Source organism: Epinephelus moara, chromosome 13 (assembly GCF_006386435.1).
Source record: "Epinephelus moara isolate mb chromosome 13, YSFRI_EMoa_1.0, whole genome shotgun sequence".
Taxonomy (NCBI): domain Eukaryota; kingdom Metazoa; phylum Chordata; class Actinopteri; order Perciformes; family Serranidae; genus Epinephelus; species Epinephelus moara.
Genome location: NC_065518.1, coordinates 23,327,674 through 23,341,120, shown reverse-complemented (window position 1 = coordinate 23,341,120; position 13,447 = coordinate 23,327,674). Strand labels below are relative to the sequence as shown.

The following is a 13,447-nucleotide window of genomic DNA, read 5'->3' as shown; positions in this document are numbered from 1 at the left end:
GACAAATTCACAGCAGTAAAATTACTATTCTGTTAACGGGCATCAGCAATGACGAATATTTCTGCAATCAGCATACCAATGGCATTTGCATGAATTTGGCAGTTCAACCAACCAGCCTCACCACCACAGGTCACGTGTAATCACATCAGCTCAGGACCTCCGCATCCAGTGTTTTCACCTGCAAGATCGTCTGAGACCTGCCACTCTAACAGCTGATGCTATGACTGGTTTGCACAACCGCAGACTTTTTTCACAAATTGTCAGAAATTGTCTCAGGGAGGCCCATCTTAGTGACTACTCTCACATGATTGTGCAGGTAAAGCAGCTGGATGTGGAGGTCCTAGGCTGGCTCACTAGACCAGTTGGATGTACCCGCCAAGAATTTGGCAGTACATCCAACTGATCTGATGAGAAATTATCTCCATGTGGCCTGTGAATGTGAGGCTGGTTGGATGTACTGCCAAATTCATGGAAAGGGCCTATGGTAGTAAAATGACCATTCAATTGACGGCTAATGGCAACGATGGACATTCCTGCAGTCAGCATGCCAGTGGTACTCTCTCTCAAGGCTTTGTGTTGTGTGATAAAGCTGCACACTTCTGAGTGGCCCTTTACTGTGACCATCCCAAGGCACACCTGTGTAGTAATGATGCTGTTTAATCAGCATCGTCATGCCATAGCTATCAGGTGGATAGATAACACAGATTTACACATATTTGTGAACAGTCTAAGAGAAATAAGTCTTTTGTACGCATATAAAAAGTCTTAGACCTATTGTTTTAATGTATTTTAACATAAACAAAAGTATTGCTTTTATATTTTTGTCCCATGCATTTATATTATAGGAGGTCAAATGCAAGTATTTTCCTATGAAATAAAATGTTAATCCTCTTAAGTGCACAGAGATTGGGGTCTTACTCTTCTCGTCCAGTGAAGGTGTAGGAGCGTATCCAGGGGTTGGGGATGGAGATGCGGGGAGCGATGCTGAGGCCGGGCAGGTAGGCAGACAGTGAGCCCTCCAGCAGGTCGGGGCCCCCGCACACTGCGTACTCCGTCTTACACACGTAGAGGCACTTGGCAAAGAAACATGTGTTGTTTGCTGTTGGGAAGCAGAGCGAAATGGCGGAATGCAAAATGAGTTTCGTGTTCACATACAATTACATGCTGTTTGATGAGCTCTGCCTTTCCCACCAACTGTGTGCTGTGCCATTAACAAGAGCAACATCAAACTGAACCAAAATAACTCACAGGCTTAGTTTTACACTGATTTGTCTTGTTTGCAAAGTTATATGTACATACTGCAGACACTAAAGTGTTATTAAAATTACATATAGAATAAACTGGTCACATTGCTGCTGAACATGGTCATAATACTATTTCATCCATTTAAAATGAAATGAGAAAGTGTGCTGTGAATTACACATATGATGTTTGTCCATTTAAATGATAATTTTGCAAGTCAACAAAGTCACAGTTTGTTGTATTACCACTGAGTTTTGTGTGAAACCACTCAGTGAACTATATCTCTCATTCTGCACAATGTACGTCACCAACTCCAACATGGTCGTTACCTTGGCTCAGATTTAACATTGTCTTATCTGATGAGTTTTATCCAGTGACTCCTGTCTTTTTGTCAGCCGGGAAGCAAAACAACGATTACGACACATTGCTCATGTGAGTACATCTAGGAAAGTCTTGACATCACTCGCACGACTTATGGGGGGTGTAGTCTCTCTAATTATGTATTTTCACGGTCTTATATTTCAAAAGTTGTACAAGAAACTGCGACTTCCTTGACTTGCAAAATTAGCTTTTAAACTGACAATCATATGTGCAATTCATGGCACAACTGACTACAGTGCAATTTTTTCTCCCAAAATGATGTCCCATGGTGGTCCAGAAGAAGGAGAGGGAGTTCCCCTTTCTATTTGTGCTCTTGTGAGAGTTAGATGGAAAGATTGATATCATTCTCACAGAGGAGAGTGGTATCAAACAAACGCTGGACTTTCTTCCAGGAGACCGGTGCTCACGTCCCATGTGAAACCAAAAGTCAGCGTAGAGCTATTTTAACAACAAAACACAGTATGTCGACGAATGTCATAGGAGTGATTTCACATGACGTATGTCACATGAGACATGTTAAATTACCTTATTACCTTATTATCAATTTTAAGCCAAACCATGATGCTTATTCTAAACCTAACAAAAGAGTTTTGTTGCCTAAATCTAACCCCATAATTTTGGTGTAACTCCGTCTGTTTCCTAACATTACCCATGTGGTTAACACTACGACAATTAACGGTCATATAAGCTGTTCTGTCGTTTATAAGTTAGGCACACTCATTTAGGAAAAGCTCCAATGGATCACACTCAGAGGTATGATTTATGTGGTGGTGTGGGTTAGGGGCATAGACTGTATAAAAAGGATGGACGTCACAACAGCTCCCCTAAAGTCAAAGCCAAAGCATCTTGATTGCTCCCTGGTGGCTGGCTGCCGTACAGGACATACACCCGACCCACTCCATGTGAGTGGATGAGACATGGGCCAAACTAAAAGACCAAAGTACCCTTAAAATAAAGTAGTTCTCCTCTGATAAGTTTGGTTTTAATTAGTTATTTGATGCTGCTCCTTGCTATTGGTTGGACAGGTGTATGGGGAGGAACTTGAGAGATGGACTCTGGCTCCAAATGAAGTCACCAGCCTAAGATTTTAGCAGCCTTATCCGATAGTTTGGCTTAATTTTTGTACAGTGGGGACAAGTGGAGATGCGTTGTCCATCTTTATACACAGTCTATGTTTTGGTTCTACAGTAGTCCAGAGCCGGCAAACCAAACATGGGCTCTAGACAGGGCCACTGTCGTTTTTGCATTGGCCACCATACCTCTCCTACATACTTGAAACACAGCTGGTTCTTTACCTGGTGAGGTGAAGAAGACAGCTCGTAGGTCTTCGTTGTGGGTGACTTGGAAGACTTCTCCCGTGACGTTCACCAGCCTGCCAGCCACCGGAGGGACTCTCCGGAAGTCCAGGATCCTGAAAAATAAGTTGATAAGAGTCAGAGGAAAACTCCAGTAGGAACTGCTTCTTGGGTGAGGAATACTTCAAAGTTCACACAGTTCATGCTTACATAAATTTAATGTAAGTGTAATGTGAACCCTGTCAGGATGATGGTATCGTTATCTCTGTCTCCTCACCTCATTTCACAGGAACCTGCGGTTTATTTTCACTGATTCTTATCAATGAATGTTTCCCACTGACAGTCTCCACGCTGTATAATTTGGCTGGCTGTGTTCGTACACATCATCAAGAGCTTATACCTCCCCAAGGGCCCTATTTCAGTCATGTCTCACAAACAGTAATCAAACAACTATCAGTGTGTGTGTGAAGCTGAATGGCTGTTTCTCAGCTCGTCGGCATTCCCCAACTGCTGATTGCTCGCGATGATGATAAGGATTTGGCAGCCACCGCAGACACAACAGAGAGAAACAACACACTGCCACAGATTAAAAACACACCTCCTTAAATTAAAAATAGGAGAGAGCAGACAAATGATCCGTCTGTTTGTGTTTACTGACAGAAACTGTTACTGATTCCTACATTTTAAGGACTAATATATCTTTATAATATGAGCAGATAAACAGAGTAATAATAATTATAGAGACTGTTGAGTTGTTGACGTGGCGCTTCTGTTGTTTTCTGTCTGGTGTGGTGAAGCGGTGACTTATCATTGTGTGTGGCTTCTTAATGATACTGTCTCGCTCAGATGACTATGTTTCAGAGTGAATCACTTCACCTCAGCTGATGTGCAATTACACAGGGATGTGTGTGTGTTCTGGTGTTTGCCCATAGCCTGTGGTTTCTACTGATCAGCTAGTTTGGAAATCCTGGGTGGGGAAAACATGTTGCAATCTTTCGCATGGGGTTGGTGGTTTATTTGTTGGCAACAGGAGACTTGGAGAGTTTTCATTTCCATCAATTTGTTGGAAACCATTTAGGATTTTTAGGATTTTTTAAAATGATTGCATTTCATTTCTGTTTATCAGTGGTATGTTACGATAGGAATGTTTTCTCTGCTTATTCAAAGTTCCTCTCCTGGCAATGATTAAACCCCTAAAAACGTATTTCTGTTAATCAGAATTACATGTTTGGAAAATCCCTTCATGCTTTAAAATGGCTTATATGTAACTCTACACAATTGCTATATTTAGTATGCACCATAGACTGGATGAAATAATGGACGTAGATACCGTGACACATCTCTTACATGAAGTGAAACTGAAACTTTACTTTAAAAATACCAATACATTGCTACACTTGGCTTCTCCTCTGATACCTCTTTTTTGCCATAGTGTTATGGGATTCGTTCCTAAGGATTGTGATGTAACAAACCCTGGAAGTTAGAATCCGTGTTTTTGAAACTGTCATTCTGTAGGTACACTGCAGTTCCAAGGTGAAAATGCTCAGCCATGGTGTTGACTGCTTTTTTCACTCATGAAATGTCATGTAGAAAATAAAAAACACCACATGGACATGTTGACAAGACATGCTAACATGCTCGCAATGACAATGCTGAGGCAAAGCAGGTGTCATGTTTATCATGTTGGCCATCTTAGTTCAGCTTGTTAGAATGCTGACCTTTTGTCGACACGCAACTTGTGTCTTAGGTCACTCAAAACAAACCTTTTTTAAAACTCCTCTCCAGAGTGAAGAATGTCAGGAACTCTATTTTCAGTGCTGATGTGAAGACAGGTAAAACTTTTTGACTTGAAATGTCAGAGTGTGCAGCGTTATCTCCTTTGTGAGGCATCACAAAGGAGGTGATATTTTGTGCAAAGGCGGACGTTGTCAAAACTAGTGCTGGTTCTAACCTTGCTTTTAACATGTTTACGTGTAAATGTACAGTTACTTTTCAGCTATATTGAGAAAGAGAGGCTTCAGAATGTACTATGGAGGTCACTGCCACATAATAGCCTTCTTTTCAGGCATCTGATTGGCCAACATCTTCTTCTTCGTCGTTGCTTGGCTCTAGGGTTATGGTAATATCGCTGACTGTGGATGTGACATGCTCTTGACAGTGCTTCAATTGTGTTTTGTTGTTTTCATTTGGGAATTTCTGTGAGAACAAAGTGTTGTGTGGACTTGGCCTAAAAGTCTTTAGGATTCATCTTCTGAGGACAATGAATGTCAGTACAAATTGCAATGCCAATCCATCCAGTATTTCCTGAGATGTTTCAGTCTGGATCAAGGTGGTGGACCATCCCTACAGCAATGCCACTAGCATGACATCAGAACTTTGATATATGATAATTGAGCATTATATGTGTTTCTCAACTGCTCATAATTTAAAATATAGGCATGTCACACTGCTGTTCAGTAATTTAACAGCACTGGAAGCCACTAATAACTCATTTTTACTTACCTTTTTACTTCCTGCTTTTAGTTGCCCATTTGCATCACGTATTGTGCTTTAAAAATAAAGAGCCCTGACAAAAACATTTGTTGCACTTCAGTATGCACCAGAGCCATAACTGTAGCCAATAAAATGACAGATGTGCAACAAAAAATAAAATTACCCCCAAGCAGTTACCACTGCTGCATAAATTCACTGAGAGATCACTTAAAATACACAGAGTGTGTCAGAGACGGCAGTAAAACAGGAAAAACAATGAAGTAATGATGAGCGTTATGAGAGGAGAGGAGGGCTGTACCTGTCCAGGTGAAAGGCAGCAATCTCTGCGTTGTGTCTCTGGAAGTCAACGAAGTAGAAGAAGTTCTCTGGCGTCTCCTGGTCCCTCTGCTGCCTGACACACACACACACGCGCACACACAGTTAAGACGAACACAGTGATTAAGCTGTCAGCTGCAATAGTCAGCAGTATATAATCAACACCACAAATACTGTTATTTTAACACATACTAGATCATTTAGCCTGACGTGAGCTAACATGATGTGAGATATTATACTGTAATATAATGTTTAAGTGTTTAAAATGGATTGCAGAATGCAGAATGCTCCACCTATTGGTCACTGAAGTCCACTGATGGTGTTTGATATGGACCAGGAACTCTATAATGTGGATTCAGTCCTCACCTCATTGGTTTGAACATGGCTTTAGCAAAGTTTTGCATCTTCAGAGCCAGTTTCAGGTGATGTCCGCTGGGCTTCACAACTAGAACGGAGAGACGGAAAGACAAAGAAAGGTTTCGTTTACATAATGTAGAAATTAGACTGTTAGCTTGACAAAGGTAAACACTTAGTCAGTATTTGGTTTTTATCTTGTTGCCCCGGAGGCCAGATCAAACTGGAACACTTTCTTGATCTGCCAGTTCCCTGTGATAAAGTAATTGGGGGTTGGTCACACAGCTTGCGCTCTGCTCTCTCAGCAACATGCGTTCCTGTCTCTCTTGCTGTCTGGCTGTATATTATGTCACAGCAGTAGCCCAGACTAACCACACACACGCCTTCCTCCTGCTGCGCTCAGTCAGACCCCAGGGTATTAATAGTTAACAATCAATCAAGGTTTACAATCAGTACTTCTGGAAATGAGTAAAAAGGGGACCAAAACTGGCATACGCAGCCTTTCAGGCTGATGAACACTGTTGCTCTTCGGTTATGCTGGAATAATGAGAAAGTCTTTTGGGGTTAAATTTAAACTGACGGGACGGATTGTTTTGTTGCATTTCTTCTTGGCAGTGAATGATGTTTGTGTGGTCAGCCACTTCACTGCTGGTGAGGCAGAGACAGGACAGAAAGCAGAATATAAAAAAATATGTGTAAGTCTGAAAGTTTGGAAAAGTTGGAGCTGTTTTTGCTAATAAAATTTGATTTAGTGTTCATATTTTGACATGAAAAACTATACCACATTCTGGTGTTTTACATCCTGGACCCTGTTTTCCTATGTTTTTGTGTCTACGTGACTAATGGAGACAACATTTTTTAGAATTGGTCCAGTATTGAGAGAGAGAAGGAAAACAAGCTGCTGTGTAAGCACTAAAAGGACTAGTTTTTGCCCCCGACATGCTCAGATTGTTACCGTGGCGTTTAAGATAACCCTAAGCTACCATTTCTATACTACAACACAACAAACTCATCCTGGCACTATCCAGCTCTCATTAATGTCTTCACCATTGTCTTCCTGCAACAAGTCACTTCTTGTGAGACTTCTGAACGAGACTTGGTCATAATAACAAACAGACCAGCGAAAGGTAAAGAAAAATGTTTCTCCGTAGGGTCCTTTCTATAATGTTGTCAGACGCTTATAATAACAATCTCGGCCTGTCACTGGCAAAAACAAGCACTTTTAGTTCACGTAAATTGACAATGCGAACATGCCTTGAGTGGTTAAATTGCAGCCTGTTTTGCTGCTGCAGCGCTCTCTCATTACTGGACCACTTTCAAAAGGGGGGCTGCCCGTTGTTCCGACGGCTCGAAATTCCAAAGCCCTGTTAGTCTTAAAAATGCCTCATTGGACTGAAAGCCCATTACGCCGACAGCCCGTTATCCCAAAAACAAATGGCCATTGCTCCGAAGTTCCATATCTCTGAAAATACACACTCCCTACAGTTAGACAACACAAAATGCTTGCATCGTACATTTCTGCTGACCATGGACACATTTGCTGACAACACTGCTGTTAACGTTTGGTTATGTCTTGGCAGAAAAAACACTTCATTATGTTTTGGAAAAGATCATGTTTTGGCTTGTAACACCCACGTTTGGTGGCACGAAAGTCACTGGAAAAGCAGGGTCTGGTCCGTGAAATACACACGGATTCATTGGCTCAAACGGCTGGCTGGAAAACACCACCAAGGGTCAATAAAAACACCCATGACTGATGGCTCAAACACCACTAGGTAACTGAAACTAACTGACTTTTGGGTAATGGACGTTTGTTTTTGGGATAATGGGCTGTTGGAGAAATGGGCTTTCGGTCCAGTGGGACATTTTTTGAAATAATGGGGCTTTGGAATTTTGGGCCGTTGGAACAATGGCATGGCACCGTTCAAAAACATTTTTTTCCATCCATCACTTAGATACAAAAACATGGGAAAATGGGGTCCAGGTTCAAAAACACTAAAGTTTCCATTTAACCCATCCATTTGTATCTGTTATATAAAAGCTTTATTACTTATACTTAGCCAACAGCTAGCTTCACACTCTTCCATCCACCATATCTGCTTTTTTTTCTTACAATAACATCCATTAAAAGCAGCTTTGTCAGTAACTTTTTCAATTATACATCCATACATTTGCAGTTTTGGCTTGCGTGCTGCTCAGAGGTACAGTATGAGATGACAGCGTAGGTGGCGGCTGGTGTGTAGGTTGATGCCTGGAAACATTGGCTTCCCTCAGTGTATGCAGACATCAAACATTTAATTAAGAGTTCTGCCTTTGAACACAAACGCACGCCTGCTTTTTTTTGTTTGCCCCAGAGCAAGTGTCTTACACAGACAGACGAATCTGGATTTTGATGCCAAACCAACACAAAATCCTTCACTATCACAAAGGCAGCAGTGTGTTCGTCTCTGACGGTACTGCCGAGCACAGAGAGAAACAAAATGAGAGGAACAAAGAGGCTAGTCAGAAGTTGAGCATTCACGCCGTTACACGCTGTACATAAAACTACAGAGCTGCACAACATCACATGCAAGAGAAAGAAACCCAAACAGATAAAAAAAAAAAAAGCCTCATTGATCATACCTTGGGAACAATCGCATGCTCCTTTTAGGGCCTTCTCATCCTGAGTGTAATCTGTGAGAGATAAAGGTTTGTTAGCTCATAATTTAGCACACATTGATTTCATTAAAGGTAATAAATACAGCAATTTTATGCCAACACTTCATCAGCACAACGATATGGACACAGCCAGAAAGTCTGCATCTCTAACCGCTTTGACTTTATGGCACAAAAAGGAAGTGAAACCAAATGGTGGCTACATGTCACATCAATCACGCCAATCACAGTTAATTTTACACTGACATACTGATCCATCCATCCATCCATCTCTCACCTGCGCTGATGACTGTCATGCCTTGCATGTCCTTGAGCAGTTGTGGGATGGCAGGGTCATCTCGGGAGTACAAAGCATAGCGGTTTATTCCCAGGTGGAACTTCATCCAGCTGGCATCGGGGTCGAAGGTCACTTCATGCTCAGTCACAGTGATGTTGGACACAGCCGCCGCTTCGCTGTATAGTTTCATATGTCTGTGGAGTAAGAACAGAGATTAACCATGGGAAATGACCACAAGTGATATAAAAACTTATCAAAAGAGTTAGTGATATGTTTTATATGGGTTTTTTTTCACAAGTTAAAAGCAGAAATACTGCAGTCTGAAAATATTCCATTACAAGTGAGAGTCCTGAATTCAAAATGCTACTTAGTAAAACTACAAATGTGTTACTGTACCAGCAAAATGCACCAAAGTATCAAAATAAAAGTACTCATTATGCAGAATGGCTCTTTTCACAGTGTGTTTTATCACCTTTTAAAATGGAAATTGATCACTTTTTTTCTTCAGTTTATCATTATGCAGTCAATGTTTATGGCACAATATAATGGCAATAGAATAATGACCCTATTGGTGTTTAGACTGGTTCCTTATAAGCCTTGTTTTTACTATGAAATTCTATCTGCCACCTGGTACCAACTCCTGCAAAAATGAAGGCTCGATTTATGGCACAAAGGAAGTGCGTCAACTACTGCAGAGCCAAAACAGGAACAGCTTTTGTTTTCCTAGGTAGCTATCGGCAGCTATCCCCAGTTACCAAAGAGTATCATTGGGTGCAGTTACATGATGGCTTCTCATTAGTTAAATAAATCTGAATGAAATCATTTGGAATTAAAGTTTTTCCAGGTAGTTTATATGAGAAATATTCATTCCGAATGAGGGTTTACACGGGAGATCAGTTTAATCGCCTTTATTCGGGTCCACGCAAGGTTTGGGGCAGGGAAGGTTTCTGATTGGATAGGGGGCGGGGCGGATGTTACGTGTTTACGTTTACCGGAAGAAAACACTGTAGTCCTCGCTCCGGATAACACAATGCTTGACGACGCCGTTCTTAGTGCCTTTTTCGGGCTTGTTTTGCTTATATTCTTGAAGCAGCAGTACGACAACAACCTTGTTCTGCTAATGCTTCGTCTGTTGAGGAGGAGAAGGAAGGTAGAAGGTTGAAGAAGGGAGATAGAAGACCGTGCTGTGGCGAGTGGAAACCGGTTAGTGCAGCGAGTCGCGCGCGTCATCGCGCCAGAAGGGCAAGGAAACGAGCACGTGCAGAAAGACCGGAATGAACTTAAAGAGGAATGAGCGTATACAAATGCGAGAAATTCTTTCATTCGGAATTAGAAACGGAATATTCCAGCCCCTTACATCGGAATGAATTTTCAATCGCATTGGCCATTTTCATTCCAAATTAGGTGTTTACAAGATCACTTTTAATACGAATGAACTTTCATTGCGAATGAAAAGGGAATTAAACTGTCCATGTAAACGCACTCATTGTAAGTTCTTTGCAGTTACTATCCCCAGTAGTGGAAATGGCACTGTGGAAAATCAGTCTACTAACTTTTGTATTATTTATAAATTCCTTTATTCCACTGAACTTGGCTCATCTATTTATGTGTCTACTTGTTACTGTATGTTATAGTATGTGTGTAAGGCAAGCTGTTCAGACAAATTGCCCCTAATGGGATTATAAAGTTGTCTGAATCTGAATCTGAAACTCTAACCAACAAAAGAAAAAGAGCCTCGTTGCTGGGCTTTGAGGAAAACGGAAAGCGATCCGGTTGTCTTTGCGACAGCGGCGCCAACAATATCACTTAGAAATGCAAGAGGGGAAAAGATGAAAAGCTGTCTAAAGTTGCACTTTATTTAAATGGTGTAGTTTGTCAATGTGGAGCCAATTTCAGATACTTAGTGCTGGAAAAAAGTACAATGTTTACCTCTGAAATGTAATAGAGTAGAGGCATAAAGTAGCATAAAATGGAAAGTATGTTTAAATTGTTCTTAAGTACAGTACTTGAGTAAATATACGCCTTTCCAGCATGGTTTTATCAAACATTTCCTTGCTGCAGAGGGGTTGTGAAAACCCTGTTACATGAGGCAGCCGACTGAATAAGACCAGGGCTCTTGCTGTGCTCTTGCAAAACCTGGATTGCCAAGTGTCTTAAAAAAACATCCACTGCTTGCCAATAGTTTCTTACAACATTTTCTAAAGGCTGTATTTTATTTTGGAAAGCCCACAGATCTGGAGCAACGCTTGGTGCCAGAAATCCAAGGCAAAGTGCATTCAACAGGTTTTCTTAGCAGCAGGTCTTACAAGAATGTGTTTGAAAATGAAAGAGGATACGATGTACCACACGGAGATACGATTAATAGCACACCCTGTTTTATAACTGCTTTTATTTGCTTGTTTTTCCCCCCATAGCCCAATCTCGCATCCACATATAGAGTTTTATTAGTTTGTCTTATGGGCTCTCTGTCGTTTTTAACAGCAGTTGTAACAACCCTCTGAATTTCCACAGCCTCCTCTCCTCGCTGCTATACTTAAATCCTGAGCAACAATAATCTGAGACCAAAACAAATAAGTCTGTGGTGAGAGCGGCACCACATTGCCAGGAGCCGACCGCACTGAATGGGACGGTCATCTCCCAACCCAAACAGACTCCAGCACGGGCTGCATGAAGTGCAGAGATGATAGAGCGAGGGGCTATAAATATGAGCCATCAGTCACCCGGTCGGCTGAAGTGACAGATCAGGGTAATCAGGACAAAGGACAAGTGCGGACCACAGAGTTTGGAGGAAGTAGAGAACATTCTAACGGTCATTTCCTGCAGTGTTTGCCAATAAGAACAAACACACACAAACACACACAAACAGGTGGACGGGTCAGTTTGTTTTAAACCTGTTTCCTTCTTCAACATACAAATAAAACCGTTTTTCATTGTGTATACGGGCCATCATAAAGCTCTCCTAGGTGTGTTTGTTGCAGTGTTGAGATGCTGTTGCAAGATTTAGCAAGTCTTAAACAAGCCTTTGGGCTATCCATTGTTTGTGTGCACATTTGTAAAAGGCAGCAGGGAGAGAGAGAGGAGATCCTTGCTCATATTTCTTCTTATTTTCCACTATGAGAGCCCAAAATCTGTATCTCTGGAGGGAGTGCACTGTGTCGGGAGAGACAGACAGCCTCACAAGCCAAGACGGCAACGGCTCCCACAGATTAAGATGAGCTTTAGCAGTTTTAAATCCGTGTTTACCTTAAAGAGAGCGTTCCAGACGCGAGCTCTCAGAGTGACATGTTGGCGAGGGTTTTTCTGCCACCGTCACACTCGACATTAGACTTTTGTGACGCACAGAATTGTCTACACATCCGGCTGTCTGTCTGTGGGTGTACATCTGTTATCATGAACAAATGCACAAGTGTGTTTATGCGCGTGGATGTGTGTTTGTGTGCGTCTGCGGAGGGTTTGGCCATGGTGTCGGTGACCCTGCCCCGTGACCACAGTCAAGCCCCAGCGCGCCCTCTCACAGCCAAAATGAGCATGCTACTCTTTCACAATAAAGTTGAGCAACACAATCCATGTTTAGATAATTGTCAGCTGTTACAAAATCATTTGCTCTGGGAATGTCTAAATGTGATTTTTAAAATCTAAAAACACCTGAAACTCACCTTTCCCAGCGTGACACCTTCTTTCTGTAGTACTCCATCAGCTGCTCCGCTTGCAGCAGCCTCTCCTCCGGCCCCATCGCCGGAGTCTGGATGTTGTACAGAGGGTGAGCGAACAGCCTCCCCAGCTTTGAGCCTCCATCAGTGGGCTCAGATGTGGTACCATCCAGGGGTGGCGCAGAAGTCCAGTTGGAGAGCTGCGGGGTGGCGAGACCCCCGTGTCTGGGAAGGGTGAGGTTGTCAGAACCACATGGGCAGAAGTGATCTGATCTTCGCCCCACGCTCCGCAGCTTTGGCAGGAGGATGAAGTAGAGGTCAGCAGAGAAGATGGCTGTGAGGGTCACGGCCAGGAAGAGACGGTCTCTCCTCATCATTGTAACAGAGAGAGGGGAAAATGTAGAAAGAAATCCCTGACTATGTGCTGCTCCAGAGAGTGCGAGGCATCACTTGTAGGCTGCCTCCAGTCTCCCACACAGTCAGCCAAGGCAGAGGCGAGAGGTAAGCAGTCAGAGGTTGGTCCAAGGCTGTCTCTTTCTCTTTCCTATCTGTGTGTTTCAGTCTGTTCCTTCCAGCCTCACTTCTTCTTCTTCTCCTCCTCCTCCTCCTCCTCCCTTGGCAGCGACTGAAGAAAGAGCCGAGCCGAGAGCAAGCATGTGTTTGCAACAGTCACTGACAGTTTGGCTGCTTCCAGGGAACCTGCTGCTCTGAGGACGAGAGCGAGAGTGTGTGTGTGTAAGAGAGAGAGTGGAGAGGGAGTGTGTGCGCTGAGGCTGTGTATCTGC

General features: G+C 42.6%; 1 protein-coding gene across 1 annotated transcript in view; it reads right to left on the bottom strand.

The window, feature by feature from the left end:
• The window catches only part of fam20a (FAM20A golgi associated secretory pathway pseudokinase), a 19,832-nt gene extending 6,385 nt beyond the window's left edge, over positions 1-13,447 (bottom strand). The window contains exons 1-7 of the mRNA XM_050060634.1: positions 12,669-13,447; positions 9,013-9,206; positions 8,703-8,753; positions 6,093-6,171; positions 5,710-5,802; positions 2,919-3,034; positions 919-1,099 (exon numbers count right to left, since the gene is read on the bottom strand). Coding sequence (XP_049916591.1) covers positions 919-1,099; positions 2,919-3,034; positions 5,710-5,802; positions 6,093-6,171; positions 8,703-8,753; positions 9,013-9,206; positions 12,669-13,039 — 1,085 coding nt within the window. The 5' untranslated portion in view covers positions 13,040-13,447. The remainder of the gene's footprint in view (positions 1-918; positions 1,100-2,918; positions 3,035-5,709; positions 5,803-6,092; positions 6,172-8,702; positions 8,754-9,012; positions 9,207-12,668) is intronic.